Below are 21,842 nucleotides of genomic sequence, written 5' to 3'. Positions count from 1 at the left end.
ACGAACACTGAGACATATACTCTGTTTTGAACTTTACAATTGATGATATGTAATTTACATTAAATAATTTTTTGGGGTCTGGACAGTAGCTTAGCCATTAAAGTTTCTGGACTCTGCAAGAATGAGGACCTGAATTTTATTCCTTGTACCCTTGGTTCTTTTTTATTATTTTTATCATTTATTTATTAAGTTTATTGACACAAGATCTCACAGTGTATCCCTAGCTAGCTTGGAACTCACTGTTTAGACAAGTCTTTTCTCAAGTTTATAAAAAGACCTACCTGCTTCTGCCCTCTGAGTGCTGGGATCATAAAGGGCGTGTGTCACCTACCACTTTCCGCCCCCACCCCCACCCCCTTTTAAAGGCATGTGTGGTGGTTCAGGCTTGTGTAATCCTAGTGCTGGTGAGGAGGAGACAGGTGAATTTCCACGGCTCTCTGACCAGCCAGCCTAGCCTGCTTGGTAAAGACAGGCCAGTGAGAGTTCCTGTCTCTAAAAGAGTTGAACAAAAACTGGTTGAGACTGCAGACTTTGCTGAGTGGATAAGGCTGTCTATACAAGCAGAAATCTTGAAAATGATAGTTGGTGTCATCAGAATGAACATGAAAGGCAAAAGTATATAGATGGGGTCACCAGCACCAACAAAATCATATAGAAGTGCTTGGGTATGCCTGTTTACCTGTGACTCTCATACTCACACAGAACAGGCTAAAACAAACCTGGTGACCATATTTGTGAGCTCTGTTGAGTAGAGAGAGAGAGACCCTGCTCAATGAATAGTGTGGAGATGGAGTGAAGCTGTGAACCTCAGGCCTCTACTCACACGTGTCCACATGCATATGCACATAAGAAAAAAAAAGGTGAACATCTGAGAAGCAACAGAGATTGATTTCTGGCCTCTACTTTTAGCCATGTGTGTGCACAAACACTTAAACCAATATATATATATATAAACATACTCATATACATATATACCTACCTGTACATATATAAACATATGCAATGATTTTAATTTTTATTAAATAAAATTAAATTAATTTTAATTTAATAATAATAATAAATAATTTTTTTGCAAGATTGAAGGCGTTGACTTTCTTTTGGCAGCAACCCTTGGTACAAGTGGCTGCGTGGTGTATAGGTGAATATGGCGATCTTCTTGTGTCTGGCCAATGTGAAGAGGAAGAGCCTATTCAGGTATCTCTTGCTATTCTTAACTAAGGAGGTAACAAGAATGTGTTTTTGATACTGGAACAATGTTTAATGGGGAGTCGGAATTAATTCCTGGAAGCTTTTTACAGAAGTAATTTTAGACACAGGGTACTTAGAACATGCAGTATCTTGAATTGTGTGGATTTAAATCCATTCTAGTGAGTCTGGGGATATACTAGGGTTATAGAGTTATTGGATTAATGGTGAGTTCAGTTCCCACTACCCAACACAAAAACATGACTGCTGCTGTCTCATTCTTCTCCAGTGCAAATGGAGTTGTTTCTCCCGCTCTGGGCAGCTAAGGAGGCATGTGTTCACTTCCATTTGCTCATTGAAAGGCTGGCTTATGAGAGGGTTTGACAACAGCCTTGAATTCTTTGTGTCCTGTACACTTCTTCTCCTTCTGCCACAACCTGTTCTTAATTGGTAGTTGTCATTTAAAAACCTGCTCTGACCAGTGGGATAACTAAGCACGCACTGCAGGGGAGGTAGGGTCCTTCAGCTCACTGTTTTTATTGGCTACGTGTTGCATCTTCTTCCTCCCAGGTGACCGAAGATGAAGTGCTGGATATTTTAGAAAGTGTCCTGATCTCTAACATGTCCACCTCTGTGACAAGAGGCTATGCTCTCACTGCCATTATGAAGCTGTCAACCCGATTCACCTGTACTGTGAAGTGAGTACCGGGGAAGGAGAGGTGAAAGGTTGTCTCTAACTCCCAAAGGTGATTGAGTCTCTTCTCTGTCCCTCTCCACCTTAATTTTTGAGGTAGGGTTTCTTACTTAACTGGAAGCTCACTTATTTGACAAGTTGGCCACAAAGCTTCAATAATCTGTGTCTAAGTGATCACCTCTGTAGTGCTAGGATTATAGGTATGTACTGCCACATCTTAGATTTATTTATTATATATAAGTAGACTGTAGCTGTCTTTAGACACTCCAGAAGGGGGAGTCAGATCTCATCACGGATGGTTGTGAGCCACCATGTGGTTGCTGGGATTTGAACTTGGGACCTCTCGAAGAACAGTTGGTGCTCTTAACCCCAGAGCCATCTCTCCAGCCCCTGTATTGCCACATCTAATGCTTGTATGGGAATTGCTTTACCCACCGAGCCATCTCCCTAGCCTCTGTTCTGTAACTCATTTGGTAGAATATTTATTTTTCTAATACATACAAGACTTGGGGCTGATCTCAAACACTGCAAAAAACAGGGTCTAGATCAAGTGTATATGATCATCCTTAACTATCTGACTAGTTTCAAGCTAAGCTAGCTTACATGGGACTCTCTGAGAAATTTAAAACCTTATCTTAGAAAATTTCAAAAAGAGATAAAAATGGGGCTGGAGAGATGGCTCAGCAAGTTAAGAGCACTTGCTACTCTTGAAGAAGACTCAAATTTGATTCCTTGCACCCACATGGTACTTAACAGCCTTCTGTATGTAACTCCAGTTCCAGCGATCTAGCATTCTCTTCTAGCCTCCTCAGGCACTGCACATACATGGTGAACAGACATACATTCAGACAAGACATTAAAACTCGTTTTATTATTGTCTCTAGTTTTCTCCATTCCTTTTTTCTTAAGATTTATTTTTATTTTATGTGTACATTCATACTCATAAAATGTACATTATGGTAGCCGGGCGGTGGTGGCACGCGCCTGTAATCCCAGCACTCTGGGAGGCAGAGGCAGGTGGATTTCTGAGTTCGAGGCCAGCCTGGTCTACAGAGTGAGTTCCAGGACAGCCAGGGCTACACAGAGAAACTCTGTCTCGAAAAAACCAAATCCAAAAAACCAAAACAAAACAAAAAAAAAATGTGTATATTCATACACATAAAATAAAAATAAATCTTAGGAAAAAAGGAATGGAGAAAACTAGAGACAATAGTAAAACGAGTTTTAATTTACTTAGTACCACACACAGAATGCCTAGTTCATCATTCATCTTTCTTTAGTGTTAGTATTTTGTTCTGTCATTGTCTCTCCCTACTGTGCTTTATTTTGTAGCTAAACCTGTAGTTTTATAGTATAGTTTATAACATTTGTGGTTTCTTGGGGTTTTTTTGTTTGTTGGTTGTTCCTTGAGAAATAGTTTCTCCATGTAGCCCTGGCAGTTCTAGACCTTTCTCTTTAGACCGGGCTGGCCTTGCACTCAGAGATCTGCCTGCTTTTGCCTCCCAGTGCTGGGATTAAAGGCGTGCACCACTATGTCTGCCTTAGTTTAGTCTAAGATGTTGGTTTAGGAATAAAATCCAGATTTGTGTGAGTGTCTCTGTGGGGTGTGTGTGTGTGTTTAAATCTTTTGAGTTTTAATAGATGCTATTTTGAGCAAAAATTAACTTGAGTCAGTTTTCCAGACAAAGTTATTTTCTGTTTCATTTTCAAAGTGGCCACAACCCACCAGCCAGGTAGCTTTGTGAGAAATGTAATTATTTTAGTGTTTAAATTGCTAATTGGAAGGACTGTAGTGAGCATTCTGAGGCTAGAACCTCATTTTCAATGTTACTAAGAAAGAGAATTGGCTAATGTATATTTCTTTTGTGGCAAAATGATGGGTACTTTTGTTTGCAAGTTTTTTTTTTTTTTCTCTCAGTGAGGATATTGGACTTCAGTCCTCACAGCTTACATGCTGTGAAGCACTGTACCACTAAGCTGTGTTCCCAAACCTCTAGTAAGTTTAAGGATGTGGAATAAATACTTAGCTAGAAATTTCTCATTACAGTTAGAATGTTGATAAATGAATGAATGGAGATAAGGGAATTATATTTGTCCTTGAAACACAATTTGAATTAAGGAAACATAGATAATTCAAAAATTTAACCAAGAAACTCTGTTTTTACCATTTTCACTGCTTGATTATACATTTTGTGTTTTGAATGATTGGTCTCATTTATCATATTATCTGTCCTCAGCCGAATTAAGAAGGTGGTTTCCATCTATGGGAGCAGCATCGATGTAGAGCTCCAGCAGAGGGCAGTAGAGTACAACGCACTGTTTAAGAAGTATGACCACATGAGGTGAGCAGAAGGATCCAAGCAGTCACTCTGGCACCTGAGTGACTTGTCCTTGTAGTCCTTGAAGGACACTTGTTGCTTGTGCTGCGTTTACTGAGCTTGTAGCCGTTCTTCATTCTCACTGAGTGGCTGCTTTTGTTTTGTCGATTTTCTCTTCTTTCTAACCTAAGAAATAAGTGCATTGAGTCAGATGTGGTAGGCCATACCTTTCATTCCAACCACTTGGGAGGTAGAGGCAGGTGGATCTATCTGAGTTCAAGGTCAGCCTGGTCTACAGAGTGAGTTCCAGGCCAGCCAGAATTACATGGTGAGACCCTGCTTCAAAATAAATAAATAAAAAATAATGTGTTTTTTATTCTACCTCCCTCCTCTACCTCGTATGTAAAGTTTGCATCATTTTCCATTTTTATTTGGCTAAAAGGAAGTTGCATTTTTTCCAAGAGATTTTATTATTATTATTATTATTATTCTTTCTTGAGACAGGGTTTCTCTGCATAACCTTGGCTGTCCTGGAACTTGCTCTATACCAGGCTGTCCTCAAACTCAGATATCCGCTTGCTTCTGCCTCCCATGCTTGCATTAAAGGTGTGTTCCACTGCTGCCAGGCTCAAGAGAAATAATTTTATTCAAATCCCATAAATCCCATTATTTCTAACATTTTGGTGCCTAACATTTTTGTTTTTTTTTCTTCTTTTTGTTATGTAATATCTAATTCATGATTGAAGTCTGCTGCTACCTGTCGATTTACCTTTCATTTGTCTTAGTAGTATGTTTGGGGATTTAGATGGACATTTTGTGTATTGAAAGACTCTTGACTGTTCTTAATCCAATTGAGAATGTAGGTCATGTATGTATTCTTATAATCCACTTCCTGTTTCTGTGTGTGTGTGTGTGTGTGTGTGTGTGTGTGTGTGTATGTTGGGTGGGAAGGGGAGATGCTTTTCCCTGTTAGGCTTCAACATTAACTGATAATACAGATTGTTTTGTGTGGGGTATTTAGGCTGACTGCCTAGAATATAACTAACCACTGCAAATTCTTCTAGGTCTGCCCTACTTGAAAGAATGCCTGTCATGGAAAAAGTGACCACAAATGGCCCTTCTGAGATTGTGCAGACAAATGGAGAGACAGAGCCAGCTCCACTAGAGACTAAACCACCACCCTCTGGGCCACAACCCACGAGCCAGGTAGCCTTGTCTGGGGCTGGGTGATATTTTAGTTCCTATAGCTTTTTTCTTAGCTGTTGTCCTTTAGTATTTTTTGATTGCTTGATAATTGCCATCCTTAGTGTTAAGTATTGAGGGAAAATACTGTGTTAAATATACTTTAGACAACTTATGAATGAAGGTATTGTTTCCTTATTTAGGCCAATGATCTATTGGATTTGTTGGGAGGAAATGACATAACACCTGTTATTCCAACTGCACCTACAAGCAAACCAGCATCTGCTGGTGGAGAACTTCTCGACTTGCTAGGAGACATCACCCTAACAGGTGAAGCCAGACTGGAGTTATTACTTTTCCGGTAGCAGTAGACATCTTGGGGGAAGTGATACTGAATCCTTTTTTTCTTAATGGTTATTTTTGGTGAACAGAAGTTAAGGCATTTGAACTTTTGGTTCTTCTGGTTTGGCCCATGCTTTTGTGTATTGTTTGGTCCTCTTTCTTTAACCTGTATTGGAAGTAACCGCAGCGCTTCCCTGAAGTTGACTTTCTCTTGGTGTTTGTTTCAGGTGCTCCAGCTGCTGCTCCTACCCCTGCCTCAGTGCCACAGATAGCCCAGACTCCCTTCTTGTTGGATGGGCTTTCGTCACAGCCTCTCTTCAATGACATTGCTCCAGGTACAGTTACCATCCCATCCTCACTTGAGTACTGAGTTGTGGCTATTGAACAAAAGGAGTACTGATTGTTCTGTTGTTAGATACCTCCAATATGACTGCTCTTCCTGTAATTTCCAAGGCATCCCCTCCATCACAGCGTACAGTAAGAACGGCTTGAAGATAGAGTTCACCTTTGAACGGTCAAACACCAACCCCAGTGTAACAGTGATAACAATACAGGCCTCGAACAGCACAGACCTAGACATGACGGACTTTGTTTTCCAGGCTGCAGTACCAAAGGTATTACAATGGCTTCTTTGCCTATTTATTTTGATTAAAAATTAGCTAACTGTTTCATGCATTTGATGAAGGATATATTTAATGTTTAGAGATTATTATTTCAGATTTAACTTAAGTCAATAGTGTTACAAAATCATTATGGTTCGCATTTGGAAGGCAGAGGCAGGTGGATTTCTGAGTTTGAGACCAGCCTGGTCTCCAGAGTTCCAGGATAGCCAGGGCTATACAGAGAAACCCTGTCTTGAAAAACAAAACAAAAAATAAATAAATAAAATAAAATAAATCATTGTGGTTCATTGAAACATGCCATTTCAGTCAACACTTTTACTTTGTTACATGCTTTAAATTTTTTTGTATGTATTTGGATGGGTCTCTGTAAGTGTATTGTGTATGTGTATGTGCGCACGCGCGCACATGTATCTCTGTCTGTCTATATCCAGCAAGGCCGGAAAAGGGTATCTGATCCCCTAGAGCTGCAGTTATAAGCGGTTGTGAACTGCCTGATGTTGGTGCTGGGAACTGAACCTGGGTCCTCTGGAAGAGTAGCAGTTGCTCTTAACTGCTGAGCCCAGTGGCTCAGGCCCAGTAACTCTAGACCCAGTGACAGATGATACTCTTTTGGTATGGTAATGAAAGAAATTTAGCTGGATATGAAGGCACATGGTTTTAATCTCAGCACTTGGGAGGAAGAGGCAGGAGGATTGCCTTTAGTTCAATGCCAGCCTTATCTAAGTAGTAAAGTTTACATAGCCAGTGTTGCATACACAGTAAGACCTTATTTTTTTTTTAAAAAAGTAAACCAAAACCTAGGATTAGTGAGAATTGAATGTTAGTTAGAAGGTGGTAGGTCAATGCTTGAATATTGACATAGGTTTAGTAATATAGTACCAAAGATCTAAAAACACAAAAGTTAACATAGAATTAAAAGCTAATTTAGATAAAGGACTGTTTGGTAGCTAGTCACTAGATTAGAATTAATATTTTTTAAAAACTATAGATATTTTAAACCTTTAAAGTTATATTTATATATATCTTCATGTGCTCTCATGTATGTGTGTGGGTACACATGTCATAGTATGTGTGTAGAGGCTGGAGGACAACAGTCTCTTTCTACCATATGGGCTCTGTCGTCACTCACTGAGCCATCCCTCCAGCCTCAGAAAACTTTCTGTCTTGATACCTGGGTGAGTGTCTTCCCCTCTTTAACCTCCAGTGTACTATTACACCAATGGCTGTTTTGTAAATTGAGGTGTTTTAAATTTTAACAAATCTTAATTTTAGTAATATTTATATTCATTTTTGAATAATGAAAAAGTTTTAATGACGTTTAGAATGGGCAGAATACATAGGTTCTCTGAAAGATGGCTGTCAAGCTGTGGCCAGTAGACAAGTGAGCAAGCATGCCGAGCCCCAGTACTGCGCTGGACACAGATGGCAGGCTGGAATTGGCCAGCCTGCCTTAGACTGAGCTGATCCTTACTGGGTTAACTAAAGCTAATCTTGGCCTAACTTAATCTTTCTGTGACATGTGCAGCATGACATTCATATAGCACACATTTGGAAGCTGACAGTGCTTCACTGTAGTTTCTGTTCATTTTGTTAACCTTTGCTCATAATTTTTAGATCCTGTATAATTTATGTTTTAAAGTTATATGACATAGTTATGTCACTAATAAATTCTAGAGCTGTTCTATTTTGATCTTAGTACTAGTCGTGTTTCCTGAAGTTGGTCAATCTCTGTTTCTTCACTTGCAGAGAGTGGTGATGATGATAGCTACTTCTTAGTGTCACATTGACAGTGACTGAGGTTCTTACATCGGACCCAACTAGAAGCCATCTGTGGCCTGTGTTCAGTGCTCAGGAAATGCCTGTTGTTACAACCTGGGTTCTTTATAGTAATGACATTACGCCGGCTAGCAGCATCACCTTTGCATAGCTTTGTTTTAGGTGTTATACCGAGCACTTCGCTTTGATGGTGTATCTTGAGCTTCAAAATGCTACATTTCATAGATTCTACTACATTGCTTTCATTTTTTAATGTCTCTGAAATTGACATGCAATTTGTGCTTGACACCTTAAAGCTGAGGCTGTAGGTCAGTGAGGGAGTACTGCCTATATATATATGAGGCCCTGAGTGTGATCACCTCCTCCCTGGGCCATAGAGAAATAAACTTGGCATGTAAGCATAGTTTCATAGCTTTTTTTTTTTTTTTTTTTGGTGCTATATAAAATAACTTTGCATCATAGTTGATAGTATCTTAAATGTAATGAAATATATTAGTAATGACATTTTTACCTTACATAATTCATTTTGAGATTAGAATTATAAATGAGACCCAAGATAATAAGTCTGTGCTTTCAGTTTGACTCTTTCCTTTTCTAATAGTTGAGCTTATAACGAGTTCCTCTGTCAGTAGGGAAAGGCTTTTCACAGTGTGGCTTACCTACCTGCTTGCTTAAAGCACGTTCTTGTCTCATCTCTGTTAAACCGATAAAAACCTATCCACATTCAACAAATTAAGATATTTGGCTTATCTTGGTCTTTTGTTGTTTGGACTGGTTCTGCTTGTCCTTTTTCTTTCGGGCCTTGTGACTCTGGTGGAACAATCCTGAATGTTCCACTTACATGTGAACAGCTGACTTTTCAAGCCATTCCTTCCCTTCTCTTGAAGGGGCAGAGCTTGGCCTACCTTGGCATAATGCACATTATTCAGGCTTTAGGAAGCAAAAAGTCCAAGTCCCTGAGGCCTAGTCATCAGGTTACAGAGAAACATAAAGGTCTATAGTCAGTGTCTAGTTTCTTGGTTTATTACATTTGGAAAGCTTTTCTTTCAGGTTCTTTTTGGCTTTGTGTCAGGCCACAGGTATCCAATCTTTGCTTACACAGTTGATCAGTTCCTACTAAGCAGGGTTTCTAGAACAAGCAGTGTTACCTTTTGAGACTTGTTAGGCTAGAGCTCCCTTAGCTAGAAACAGAAAAGTGGCACCTTTATGTTTCCACAACCAGAGGCTTGAATTGAATGAGTAACGTTCTGCTTATATATCATGGGTAGGTGTCTGGAAAATAAGCACTGGGCAGAACTTGGAGAAACCTGTTTCTTGACCCATCTGATGGCTGTCTAACTTCTTACTTCTGACATCTTTGACCTAATACTGCTGTTTGTTCTCAAGAGTGCCCTTTGTTCTTCTGTAGACATTCCAGCTGCAGCTTCTGTCTCCTAGCAGCAGCGTCGTCCCCGCCTTTAATACAGGGACCATCACACAAGTCATTAAAGTTCTGAACCCACAGAAGGTGAGTAGTACATTTGAAACAGGTCTATATACGGGGTAAGCTCACATTATAAAAAAAAAAAAACCTTCATTTCAGTTTTGTTTGTTTCTGACTCAGATCTAGGAAAATGCCTGGTCTAACTTCCTTGTTTTTTTCTAGAGATAAACCAAGCCCATGGACATCAAAAAGATTAGTGACATTAAAATGCAACTAAAATTTCTCTTTTGTGAGGATTAAAAGTATAGTTTTGAGGATTTAACCAAAGTTTAAATCAGAGGTAAAATCAAAAATCCATATTTACTGCTGTAACTTAGTATGGTTATCAAAACTGGAAGCATTTTAAGTGAAGTAGTTAAATGAAAACTAGCAGTAGAAATCAATTTAGCAAGAGTCTTATTATATCTTCACAGTATAATCAACTGGTCCTACTTCATAACTAACAGTCTGGTTTTCAGTTTTTGCTTTTCAAGCCCTCTGGCTATTTCCTTCTTTTGTATTACTATGCCTTTTCTCAGTTCTTTTTTTGTATCTTGATCATGTCATTAGTACAAACAAGCACACACTATTTTCATTATCTGATACCTGCAACAAAACTTTTTAAAATGTTTTAATATTTGACATTTGTCACACAAAGTACAGTACGCATAAAACCATTCCTGTTACCTGTGTACCCGGGTATTTCTTTTATGCTTTGGAATGCAAACATTGATGATGTTTACTGAGGGTTCTATATACCAACCAGCATGTAGAACTTGTGACAGTGTGTTTCCTCATTTTCTAGAGACTTGAACAAAGAGTTAGATCTTTTGTTCCCCACCGCACCACTGGGGACCTATTTAGTATTCTAGATATGCATGTTCTCCCTTTATGACCCTGATGTTGATTCTTAGGCTCCAGTGTAGAGTGATAGATGTTTTGGCACTGGCTCTTTGTCTATTTGCCACTTGAGACAGCTTTACTTAGATGTACTTTATTTACCTTTAGGATTAAGTACATCTGTGGAGCCAGGCATGTTGGCATGTGCCTGTAATCCTCAGTACTTAGGAGGTTGGATCAGAGTATCACTTGAACTGAAGGGTTTGGGGCTAGCCTGGTCAATGTAATGGAACCCTGTTTACATAAAACAGTCTATTTATAGACTGGAGAGACAGGGCGATTTAATTTCAGTGAATTAATTTATGGTTCTCTTTCCCTTTTATAGCAACAGCTGCGAATGCGGATCAAGCTCACATATAATCACAAGGGCTCAGCAATGCAAGACCTAGCAGAAGTGAACAATTTTCCCCCTCAGTCCTGGCAATGAGGGTGCAGCACCACTCTCATTCTTATCCCACTCAATCAAGGGAATTCTGGGAAGGAGGTTGTGATTGCTGGCGAGTCCCCCCAACTGTACCATGGGCACGAGGAGCTGAGAGAACTGTTGAGGAGGGTTTTCCTCAAGTTACTGCTGACCTTGAAGCATCAGTAAAGACTATTGTCCTCTCCTCCGCTGTTGAGGCTGGCTGCTTCTCGAGGCTACTTTGCACTCTTCCTCCTCTTCTCCCTTTTCTGCACTTCACCCTTCCCACATCTGCAGCCAGAATCAACATTCTCTGGGCCACTAAGGCAATCAGCAGCTGGCCTGGAGGAGAGGACTGGAATTCACGGCAAGAAAACACTCACTCTGTCTCTGCGGCAAAGAGTGGCCCCTACTTTCTACTGTTGTATCTCTTGGACTGGGCAAGGTGGGGTTTTATTCCTCACTAACTGGTTACCATCATAAGGCTGGTTACCATCAGGCATTTGGAATGGAATTGTAACAATGGACATAAGGGAGCCCTGCCCTTTTCTGCTGGTTCTCCCGATGTTTGAAAGAGGTGTTAGGCTCCTGGAGCCTTTTCTGTGCATTGCTGTATACACACAGACACACATGTATGTATGTTTGTTATATATTAAAAAAGCTGGTTAGACCTTGAGAGGTTGTTTGTAAACACTGGACAGATGCAGTTCAAAGAGCTTTTGTTGAGATTTGGCATGAAGGATATGGTGCTCTATTTGTAATAGAAACTTCCAAGGCTCTTCCCGCTCCCCTTTCTCTCCATTCTTTAGCTGTAGTCATGAGTTCTCTCTCCATGATTTTCAAGATCAATTCCCATTAAATTGCAAAGTGGACACTTTCTAAAAGACACATGAATAATTATTAATGATCCTATTCCCCCCAACAATGTTTCTCCCACGCCTGTCACTTGCCTGTTTGAGCTGTGGTAAATGGGTCAAAAGAGGAGTTCAGTCTTACAGAGCAGACCCTGTCCCAAAACACCATGGCCCATAGGAAGAGCAGTACCAGACTCACTCTGGAGCACACTGGAGTTAGCTTATCCATTGCTCCAATCCTCCCTTTACTTACCTGAGCCTGGCTTGGACCTTGGCATTCCGTTTGAATTCCTTCTTCTAACTGGAACATTTGTGTTGTATCTGTAACACTGGCACTGAAATAAAGACCACACAGTTAAAAGAAATCGTTCCTACATTGTACTTGATGGTGTTGAAATGAAGCCTTGTAGCTTCCTTGCCCCCTATGTGAGAGCGAGTCTTATGGTCACCATAGTGTAGGATATCCTTTCCTGAGTATGAGAAATTGGTCTCTTGAGAGACCAATCTCATGAACATTTGCATTAAAGGTTTGAGCTTTTTAAACAGTTGAGTGCCGAGTGTTTTTTAGAACAGACCCTGATGTTACCAAATCTTTATCTTGACTTGCTGGAATGAGGTAAAGGTGATCGTCTGTGGTACACATTTTTGAATGTACTATGTATGTTCAGGTATTCAGGCATCATGTCCAGTTTACTGCAGGAGAAAGAAAAAGTGCCCCCCCTCACTTGTAAAGCACTTGCAGTTGTTACTGTATTATGCAGTGAAATGACACTTTGGCTTTAGTTTTAAACCTTGATACAAGTCTCCTTTTCTCCCTGCTCCATTTCACCATGCCTTTACTTAAAATCTTCAGTGTCTTGTCAAACCTAGCTCTGTATCAGATGCTAGACTATTCCTAACATTGACAAACTGGAGTTGAACTAAAGGCTCCAAAAGGGAAAGTTTCTGGTCTTAATAGTCCTTTAAGAGCAAGGTTTACTGAAACTTAATTGACTGGGTAAATGGACAGCTGAGTTACAAACAGGATATTTTTCCTGTGTTCAGCAAAACAGGTGTGGACAAGTGCAAACTTTTCGACAGCCGCTCTGCCTGATAAGTGAAAGCCTTTAGGATTTCTTGCAGACGGATTTCATTGGATGGCTATTTAATGCTGTGAAACGTGATAGGATTAATGCTGTATTGGTGGATTTCTTGAATAGAATTTGTCTTAACATTCCTTTTCGTGTGGAGGCTTTATTTTCTCCCTTACATTTGTAGCTAACCAGCTCAGGTTTTGGGTTGCTTGTTGTTGTTGTTGTTGAGCTGAGTTGAATCTGAAGAAATCTGCTCAAGACCAAGTGCTAGCCGATGGAGCTCGAAAGATCTCTGCTGACCAAGCGTCTGCCTGGTTGATGAGTTTTGAGGTAGTGATTATGATCATCCATGGCTTTAATCGAGAAGGAATAAAAAAATATCATGGCCTTAACACAAAGGGTGCTGTGTAGATACGGAATTCATTTGGGAGACGACCTGAACACCATACTGACGGACTAGCAGCCGGATACCTGCCTAGGATGCTGATCGTTGTGAAGACTGTTCCAAGGGATTGGATCTTTGAAAGCTTCAGCGTGCCTTCTTAGTTTCTAGGAGCAGCATTAGTTCTCTTCTCACTTGGCCTTGCAGCTTAAAGGAGAAATGTCTTCGTTTCTGTGACTACTCGCACATTTCAGTCATTCCTTTCCCACATGTAACCCTTCAAGAGGAAACAGATTTGGATGGATTTGACAACCTCAGAGCCATTGTGAAGACAGTGATTTCTGTGACTTTTGAATAAACCCAAGATGATAAGCAGTGAGCCCCACCTATTGACAGTTTTATACGCACTTGTACCTCATTAGCATCGCCTTCCTTGAGGAGTAGTTTTTATGTCATCCTTCTTTCCCATCCCAGAGTCATCCTAAGGGAGAATTCCTCTAAGTAATCTCAGACAACTGTAGATGCTTCTCCCAAAATGCTTTGGTGCTGTTACCTTGAGATGGTTTAGGGAGTCATGGTGGTTTTCTGCTGTGTATGCTGTCATCTGTTAAACCTCGAGGTCTTTTTTCACGTAAAGCAACATTCCTCAGTGTAACAGTACAGGTACTCCTTGCTTGTTTCCTGGTGTGGTTCTTAACCTTCGTTTGTTTCCCTCATCTATGAAAATAGACTTTTGAAACTGTCCAGCACTAATAGGTTGAAAATTTCCACCTCCTACAGCTTTCCAGTTCTGCGTCCTTTTATAAAATGTTGAAGTTAGAGAATACCCCTTCCGTGGTTCAACTTTATCTTCTACATTGGTATATAGTTCAGCTATGAGAGCTTGGGGAAGACGGAGTTTGAATGTCTATTTTTTTCCTACTGAATGTATTTTAACAACAGTGTCCTAAACTGAGAGAGAACAACAGCAACAACAACAACAAAATGCATACTCACAAACTTTGTGGTTGGGAGGACTGTGTACGCCAGAGGATTTGTCAGTCTGGGTATGGGGGCGGGAAAGAGTTGCACAGGAAGTTTTGAAGTTTAAAATACTTCTGACCAGTTTTGGCTCAGGAGGGTGGGGCTGTTTGTGGAACTGAAAGTGAAAATCCTTTTCAAGCAATAGCAGTGAGTGGGTCCCGTAGACGGGGTTCCAACCCCAGAACCTGGAATTCTTAAACAAGAAAATGCCGAAGCGGCTTGAGCAGTGGCTTCTTGGTCCCTGCTTCAAGACAGAGCATTGGAAACTTTCCCCCTTAAGAACCTGCATTTGCGTTTTGTGTGTTTTGTTTTTATTTTTATTTGGGGACGGCATGGGAGAGGGCTTCTGCGCTCCTTCTTTTGTGAACCCCCTCCTTGTTCCTTCCTGTATGGTCCTTCTCCTTTTACTCTGTTGTAAGTTACATTTTCATTAGGCCCCATCGCATCTTCTTTACTGTAAAATTATTAAAAGGCTGTTTCCAAGTGGGGCAGCTAATGAAGTTTCTAATTATTGCAGACATATTTTTGAGATGTAAAAAAATTTAAAGTGAAATGATAAGTCTTGAAGGCAAGTGAGGAATAAAATGGATATGAACATTTACATGGGGTGCATTCGGGTTCTGCTGTGTGTATTGTCTTTGGTTGAAACAAATTATGAACAGTGACTAATAATAAAAAGTCAATACTCAATGATTTAAACTTTGCTGCCTTGCTTCTTGCATGTGAATCAGAAGCTTTGGATGAAAATTTACTCCAAAGCTTTGAGCTACACTGAGCCTTTTAATGTTCCTAGGAGCAGAAATCTCACCTAGAGAAGAAACACTTTAAAAAAAAAAAAAAACTTTGTAGATGTTTTGCACAGAGAAAAGTCCAAAGAGCAAGAGGACATTTAACTGGAATGCAGTTACTGCCAGGTTTGTTTTCTCCATGTAGGGGAATCCTCCAAGCTATGAAGTTACTATGATAAAATACATAGTAAGGGTATCGAGGTTTCATTATAAGTTAGGTTTTGTTGTTTTGTTTGTTTGCTGGATTGATTTTGGTGACTTGATAGAGAAGGGCCTAACTAGCCCAAATGAATGACATTCCATGGCTTATTTTGTATAACACATCAATTCCTTTTTTATATGTGCATGTCGAGGCAGGCGAGAGGTCAGCTCAGGTGCTGCTCTAAAGGTGTTCTTCTCAGCCATTCACCATGTTATTTGAAACAGTAGCTCACTGGGACCTGGGGTTCACCCATTAGACGAAGCTGCTTGGCTAACCAGGCCACCTTGTCTCTACATCCCCAGTGCTGTGATTATATTAGAGCTACCTTTGGGAGTTCAGGTCCTCATGCTTGCCTGGCAAATTATCTTCACAAACTTGATAACAATTTTTTGCTGAAGGTTGAAAGCTCTTGGCTTTCATTAACATTCCCTTAATTGAGAATGGAGAAGATAGGACGGTTTCTAGATTGAAGAGGGAAGGGTGTAGGCCTGGGCAGATTATCTCCTTTATGCAGCATTGCCCTTTGGCACCACTTGATAACATTTCTATAAACTTGTTTTCTACATGGAGTAGTTAAAATACATGTTTCTGTATTTAACTTTAGCTGATGGAAATCTAAGTATAATTAGGTGAAACTATAAAAGATACAGTTTAGCCAATAAACAGACACTAGACATTTACTTAACAGTATGATGGGTTGTACATAGGCTTAAATGTCATTCCAAAACTGCCAGTTTAATTTTAATCATTTGAATGGCTTATTATTCTGTGATCTCTTGTTTAGTTGTCTTCATAGGTGGAAAAAAATGTTCAATGGTTGGAGGTGAGGCTTAGCGGTAGAGCACTTGCCTAGCTTATATGAAACCCTAGGCTCACTTTAAAAGAAGAAACCAAAAATTCCTCTAAACTATGAAGTCAGGTAAACCTTGTTTGGAACCAGAAGATAGAACACCTAAACCTGCTCATCCCGTGGTAGGTAGCATAACAATGGGTTTGGGCCTAAAGAAGATTTTGTGATCATCGAAAGATTGGGAACTAGGTCTCAGTAAATAGATAGGGAGTTCCAGGCTTCTTTGCCAAAGTCTGACATTAGCTTGCTTTCTCCGCAGTGTATTGGAGAGGTAGAGTGTGTGTATGGAGCCTCAATAGGAAGGAGAGGAGGGATCCTAATGATTCTTTGCATTAGTATGATGCGAGGTGAGGAGTCTGCAGTGACAGCAGATGGTTTTTGTGTACACACACACACACACACACACACACACAACCCCACACACATACATAAATCTCAGAGGAATTTATTTTTAGGGTTAGTCTCAGCTGTTCACCATTTCCAGAAATTATGGTTACATAACACTTGGCATACATAATGCATGTTGCCTTGAACTGGGGGTGAGCACCAATTGTGACCTTTGTGACAGTATGCTATGTTAATGGCAGTCCATAATTTGAAAAGGAAACATCAGCTGATTATTGCTGATGAACTGGATCTGAAGTAATGGGGACCTTTAAAGGTAGCTGCATATAAAAACTGATTCCCTGAGGCCTTTGGCCAAGTGCTCTTCAGGGTATTTCTTTTATAAGTGTTTGAAGTAGTAAATACTTAGCTTTTAGCATATGGATTCATTTTGAATTGATGGTGTAGGCTACTATCCAGATAATGAAAAAGATAACCATCTACAAAACATTGCTGTTCCCTTGTATGAGCTCAGTGTTGGACTTTGGATACAGAGCAATGTGATAAGTCACAAGTGATCTGTAAAAGGTAATCTGTAGTACTTCAAGAAACAGGCTTTTGGGAACATCCCTGCCCTTGGCTATCTACTTCTGCCTTCATGTTGGTGCCCGGCCATAAAAAAACAAAAAAACAAAACAAAACAAAACAAAAAAAAAACAAAACAAAACCCAAACCAGTGTGTTTGCTGTGAAATCAATCGGAGTTAGAAATCCAACTAAATCAGGTAGGTGTCTGAAATAATTTCAAAGTAGAAGGAAAACCCTGGGAAGCAGGTTCTCTTTTACCTTTTATTAAACTTTGCAGAGAGAAACCATGTTTACTGTAGTAAAAAAAAAAAAAAAAAAAAAAAAAAAAGCAAGAAAGGAAGATTAGGACTGTGGTAGATGAAAGCAGAAGCACACCTTTTATTGAAGAAATGATTTGAATGAGGTAGAATCTTTGAAGCAAAGTTTTATCTTGACATGTCCATTAGCTTCAAATTGAAAAATAACATCTTAAGACAGATCTGGTTCTATCTCAAATGCTGTTGCTTTTAAGCCTACATTTGAAATACTCCAGACAAATAGTTGCACAGGCCAAACTGAAGCAGTGGATAATAGATGACCACCTTTGCCAATTATTCTAGAAGTTGTTTTGTTTTTTAATTCCTTACAAGTTGGCTGAATATTCAACACATACATAAGAGAGGAAGGTCTAAAAATGAAGTGGTCTAGAAGCCTCCTTACAAAAGTTAGGAGTGGTTTAATGCTAATCACCTTTTGGGAAATCTAGAATTTCAAATTTTCAGCGGCTACTATGAATCTCTAATGAGTTAGGCTCTTTGTGTGTTTTGTTCACTACACCTTGATAACTGCTAGGCAGATGTTAATCGAGTTCATTCACCCCTTAAGAACCAATGCAAGGGTCTGGAGAGATGGCTCAGTGGTTCAGAGCACTGGCTGCTCTTCCAGAGAACCCAGGGGCAACTCCCAGTACTCACCTGGCAATTTACAACCGTCTAACTGCAGGTCTAGAGGATCTGACACCCTCTTCTGGCCTCTATCACCAGGCATACAAGTGTTGCCTAGACCTAATACCAATAACATAACAGAAGACCAATTGGAAGCTGGGCATGGCGGAGCACATCTGCACTTGGGATGTGGGGACAGGAGACTCTAAAAGTTCAAGGCCAGTTTTGGCTATATAGTGAGTGTGGGTCGGCCTAGGCTACATGTAATTTTCTGTCTAAAAAAAAAAATCCGAAAGAACTAAATCAAGTAATTTGTACATGTTTAGATCTAATAATGAGTACAACTGAAATTTGGAATTAGGCAGACTCATAATTTGGCCCACTAACCACAAAACTACTATCTATCACTCCAGGAACTAAAAGAAGAGTCAACCTTTAAAATATTCTTTGGTGAGTTAAGACTTGCGAAATGGAGAGCTTACACACCTTGTTACTGTTTGAAGATGAGAAAGGAACTCTGATACTTTGATTACAGGAAAAGGAGACGGAAGTGTGGCTGGAAAGCTTAGTGTACTTGAGGTTGATGAAGAAGGTCGCCAGCTATTCCTACAAGAGGTGAGTATAAGCAACAGTTCTTTCAGTGCCAGTGGGTGCCAGTGGACAGACACATTTGGGCGCAGGAACGTCTTGGATGGAGAATTCCAGCGCCGCCCATGGTGGAGGGCTGTGTCTTGTCTATCTTAACAGGTGCAGGCCTTACCTGTTTCTTCCTCTGGCCGCTTCTTGGAGGACCCAGAAAGCAGCAAATTGCTCTCCTTGCTCCTTAGTCCTCTGAGCTCAGGTTAGAGCGCAGAGAAGGCTCACTCCGCAGTGGCGCCAGCCTCCCACAATTCTGCTCCTGCCTCGCCAGGCCGGCGTCTACGCAGGTCCAGCGGGGCCAGGGGCGGGACCGAAGGGGGTGGAGCGTCTTGGCTAGGGGCGGGGTCTAGGCGGAGGGGCGAGGCCTCCCGCTGCTCGCGCGCGCCTCCGAGGCTCGCGCTGTCGCGCCGGCCGGGCGTCTCTGTAAATCCTTGGCCGCCAATGGGGGAGGTGGAGCCCGTGCCCGCGGGCCCGCTAGAGCCCCCGGAGCCACCTGAAGCAGCGGCGCCTCGCCGGCCCGGAGGGATTCGGGTCCTAAAGGTGAGGCGGCAGGGGGAGGAAGGAAGCAAGCGAAAGGGCCGTGGCCGCCTTTGCTAAGCTGCCCGAGGCGGCGGGCGCCCCCCGCCCTGCGTCCCTGGGCCGCTTGCACTTGGCCGGGCCGCCGCGGCCCTGCTGTGGGCCTCCGTGCCGCGCCCCCGCCCTGGCCTCGACCGCCTGGGTTCCCGGCGCTGTCCATCCCTGACCGCCGCCCAGCAGGCCCACGCCTTCGGGCAGCTGCTGCCCCCACCCTCCTTCCTCCCCACATCCCCGGGACCGCCGTCTCCTCGCTGGGCCTAGCCCGGGCCCTGGGACGGGTTCCGGGGGGCTCCGAGGGCCGGCCGTGCCTGGCGGGAGTCAGGCGGCGAGTACGCAGGGCTCGGCGGACACCTGAAGACATCACCCCAGCTGGAGGATGGCGGCGGCGATTGGCCAGGCGCCGCGGTGTGCGCGGGCTGCGCCGGCGGGAGCGGCCACGCTGCCCTCGGGACTGGCTACGGGAGTTCCGAACCGGTTCTCGGCTCCAAGACGCGGCACCCCGTGCTTCCCGCTCGGGGACAGTCCAGGAGGATCTGCTGCCTGAGGACCCGCTGGGCGTGTTGCACGGGTTGGGGGGTTGGTGGCGGGGCGGGGAGCAGAGCCCGAAGGGGCACTCCTGCTTGGCTGACAATCCGGGGAGAAGGCAGTGGGGGTGCCGTTATGCAACAGGCAGCTAAGCGGGGCTTTTTGGTAGAATCAGGGGAGTAGGAGGATAGGAAAACAGATGCAGGGGAAAGGGGAGTGGAGCCTTGAAGGTGAGTGATGACAAGAAGTTTCTATGCAGGAAGAATGCAGAAGGTGAGATGAGGTGAGGTCAGCAGAGATGGTTAAAGGGTGGCTAGCTGGGTGGAGTTCTCTACTAACCTCTGAAATAGTGCAGAGAACATTTTTTTTTTCCCCTGTAGGTTTAGTATATAAACGAAGTGGAATGGAATTCCTCTAGAGTTCTAGAAGAGCAATTGGCAGGATTTAAAACTTGCTAAAGAAGAAGGGGAAGAAAATCGAGATTTAATTTGTTTCGAAAACAGTCTGCCAAACATTGAAGATGCTTAATGTTAAAAGCAAGCATTAAGTAATTAAATGAGATTGTTGTTGAGTGATATTTCCTTTTATTAAGATTATTAGTAAAGTAACACAAACATGGGGACAGCAGAGACTTCTATTGGTTGTTCTTAGTGAATTCATAAAACCAATACTCAGTAGACTGAAATCTTATTTTCTAGCACCTCCCAGTCTTAATGCATAGTTTACTTTAGACTACTTCATAACTGTTACCCATACTGGAATTTACTTAAGCATAATTCGAAGTGTAATTATTCAAAGTCTTCTGGATATTTAAAATGATCACAACGAACTGTAAATTGTAAGTGGATTCAATAAAGACAAAAGCTTTGCAGGCCTAGCTTACGAGGAAATAGTTTAGCGAGATATTAAATGTCTTTTGGTATGCAAAAGATGGGCAATTTTTAAAAACCTTTTTCTTGTAACATCTTTTTGGTCATGTTGGAGTGGCAAATTACATGAATGAAAATCTTTATTGAAGACCGTCTTTCCCTGATTCCCGAAACTCCCACTTTGGGATCATTAGAAAGATTTCAGTGATCAGTCAGTCTTGATTGTTGGTCAGTACTGAGTTCTGGCCATGAAAGTCTTTCTGGAAGACCTTTCCAGTCTTGCTTTCGTGTGGTGGTTGACACTAAGCCTTGTACATAGGTGGGATGGTCATGGGAACAGGCCTGCGTGCTCCTCAAGCAGAAGTTCTCTGAAGTTGCTGAGTGGTTCACTCTCTCAGGTGTAGCCTATAAGGAGTACAGAGGTGAGCAGAAGACCTGCTGAACCTTGAAGAATGTCATGTTTGCCCACAGGTTTTTCTCTGGAGATGTTTGTAAAGACTTCTCTAGCCTAGGGGTGTGGCTCTGGGTTAGGAGTGCCTCTCAGTGTACGGGGTCAGTCTCCAGTGTGCAAGGCTTGGGTTTTATTCCTCAGCTCAAGCATCAAAATACTTATAAAAAGGTGGTATATGCCTTTGCACTTGGGAAGCAGAGGCAGGTAGATCTCTGAGTTCAAGGCCAGCCTGGTCTACAGAGTTCCAGGACAACCAGGGATACAGAAAGAAACCCTTGAAAAACAAAACAAAGACTTTTTATTCTTTTATACTTACACTCAAATCATGAACATTATTCTCAAGTTTTCATAAAAAAGGTCTTCATAAAAAGCCTGACATAATTGAACTAACATAATTTATTCGGACTACGTCAAGGACCATAGGACACTGGAACATTTTATTCTAAATACACTCCTAAGCCAAGAAGGCTCTGGACTCGTACCTGTGGCCTCAGCTAATTAGAAGGCTGACATGAGATCATACTTAAGCCTCAGGGTCTAAGGCCAGCCTGAGCAACATAGAGTGTGTGTCAAAGTTCTAAAACTTTCTCAAGTTACTGAATCCAGCCCAAAAGGTTTTCAGATGTTTCCTATGATTTTGAGATTATGGTTTAGTTTAATCAATCAGGAGATGATAGGAAGTTACAGCCAATCTAGTTTGTGAATATTGTTTTTTTCTTTAAGAATAGCTTTATATTTTTATCAATATATATTTTTGAAATTATGTTTATGTGCATGTTTGTGTGCATGTGTATGGAGACCAGGGGTAGATGTCAGACGTCTTTCTCTGTTGCTCTTCATCTTTTTCGTTTGAGACAGGCTTTCTTACTGAACTGACTGCACTAGACTGGC

The 21,842-nt window shown here is 41.7% G+C and overlaps 2 protein-coding genes and 1 long non-coding RNA gene across 5 annotated transcripts in view; 2 read left to right on the top strand and 1 right to left on the bottom strand.

The window, feature by feature from the left end:
- Positions 1 to 14,916, top strand: part of Ap1g1 (adaptor related protein complex 1 subunit gamma 1) — a 78,026-nt gene extending 63,110 nt beyond the window's left edge. For all 3 annotated transcript variants that reach the window (XM_052166681.1, XM_052166682.1, XM_052166683.1), the window contains 9 exons: positions 1,105 to 1,194; positions 1,756 to 1,883; positions 4,117 to 4,221; positions 5,262 to 5,403; positions 5,583 to 5,709; positions 5,949 to 6,056; positions 6,175 to 6,335; positions 9,529 to 9,627; positions 10,808 to 14,916. In XM_052166681.1, the coding sequence (XP_052022641.1) occupies positions 1,105 to 1,194; positions 1,756 to 1,883; positions 4,117 to 4,221; positions 5,262 to 5,403; positions 5,583 to 5,709; positions 5,949 to 6,056; positions 6,175 to 6,335; positions 9,529 to 9,627; positions 10,808 to 10,909 (1,062 nt within the window). In that variant the 3' untranslated portion in view covers positions 10,910 to 14,916. The remainder of the gene's footprint in view (positions 1 to 1,104; positions 1,195 to 1,755; positions 1,884 to 4,116; positions 4,222 to 5,261; positions 5,404 to 5,582; positions 5,710 to 5,948; positions 6,057 to 6,174; positions 6,336 to 9,528; positions 9,628 to 10,807) is intronic.
- Positions 4,228 to 18,842, bottom strand: LOC127671753 (uncharacterized). The gene is made up of 3 exons (XR_007974789.1): positions 18,652 to 18,842; positions 11,993 to 12,074; positions 4,228 to 4,383 (listed from the first exon to the last, which is right to left on the bottom strand). It is a non-coding gene; the product is annotated as an uncharacterized LOC127671753 (long non-coding RNA).
- Positions 18,843 to 18,899: 57 nt separating this feature from the next.
- Phlpp2 (PH domain and leucine rich repeat protein phosphatase 2) overlaps positions 18,900 to 21,842 on the top strand; it is a 72,298-nt gene continuing 69,355 nt past the window's right edge. The window contains 1 exon segment of the mRNA XM_052166680.1: positions 18,900 to 19,070. Coding sequence (XP_052022640.1) covers positions 18,972 to 19,070 — 99 coding nt within the window. The 5' untranslated portion in view covers positions 18,900 to 18,971.

The sequence above is a fragment of the Apodemus sylvaticus genome, chromosome 21 (assembly GCF_947179515.1).
Source record: "Apodemus sylvaticus chromosome 21, mApoSyl1.1, whole genome shotgun sequence".
Classification (NCBI taxonomy): Eukaryota; Metazoa; Chordata; class Mammalia; order Rodentia; family Muridae; genus Apodemus; species Apodemus sylvaticus.
The sequence above is the reverse complement of the archived record's forward strand: the minus strand, read 5'-3'. Positions and strand labels throughout refer to the sequence as shown.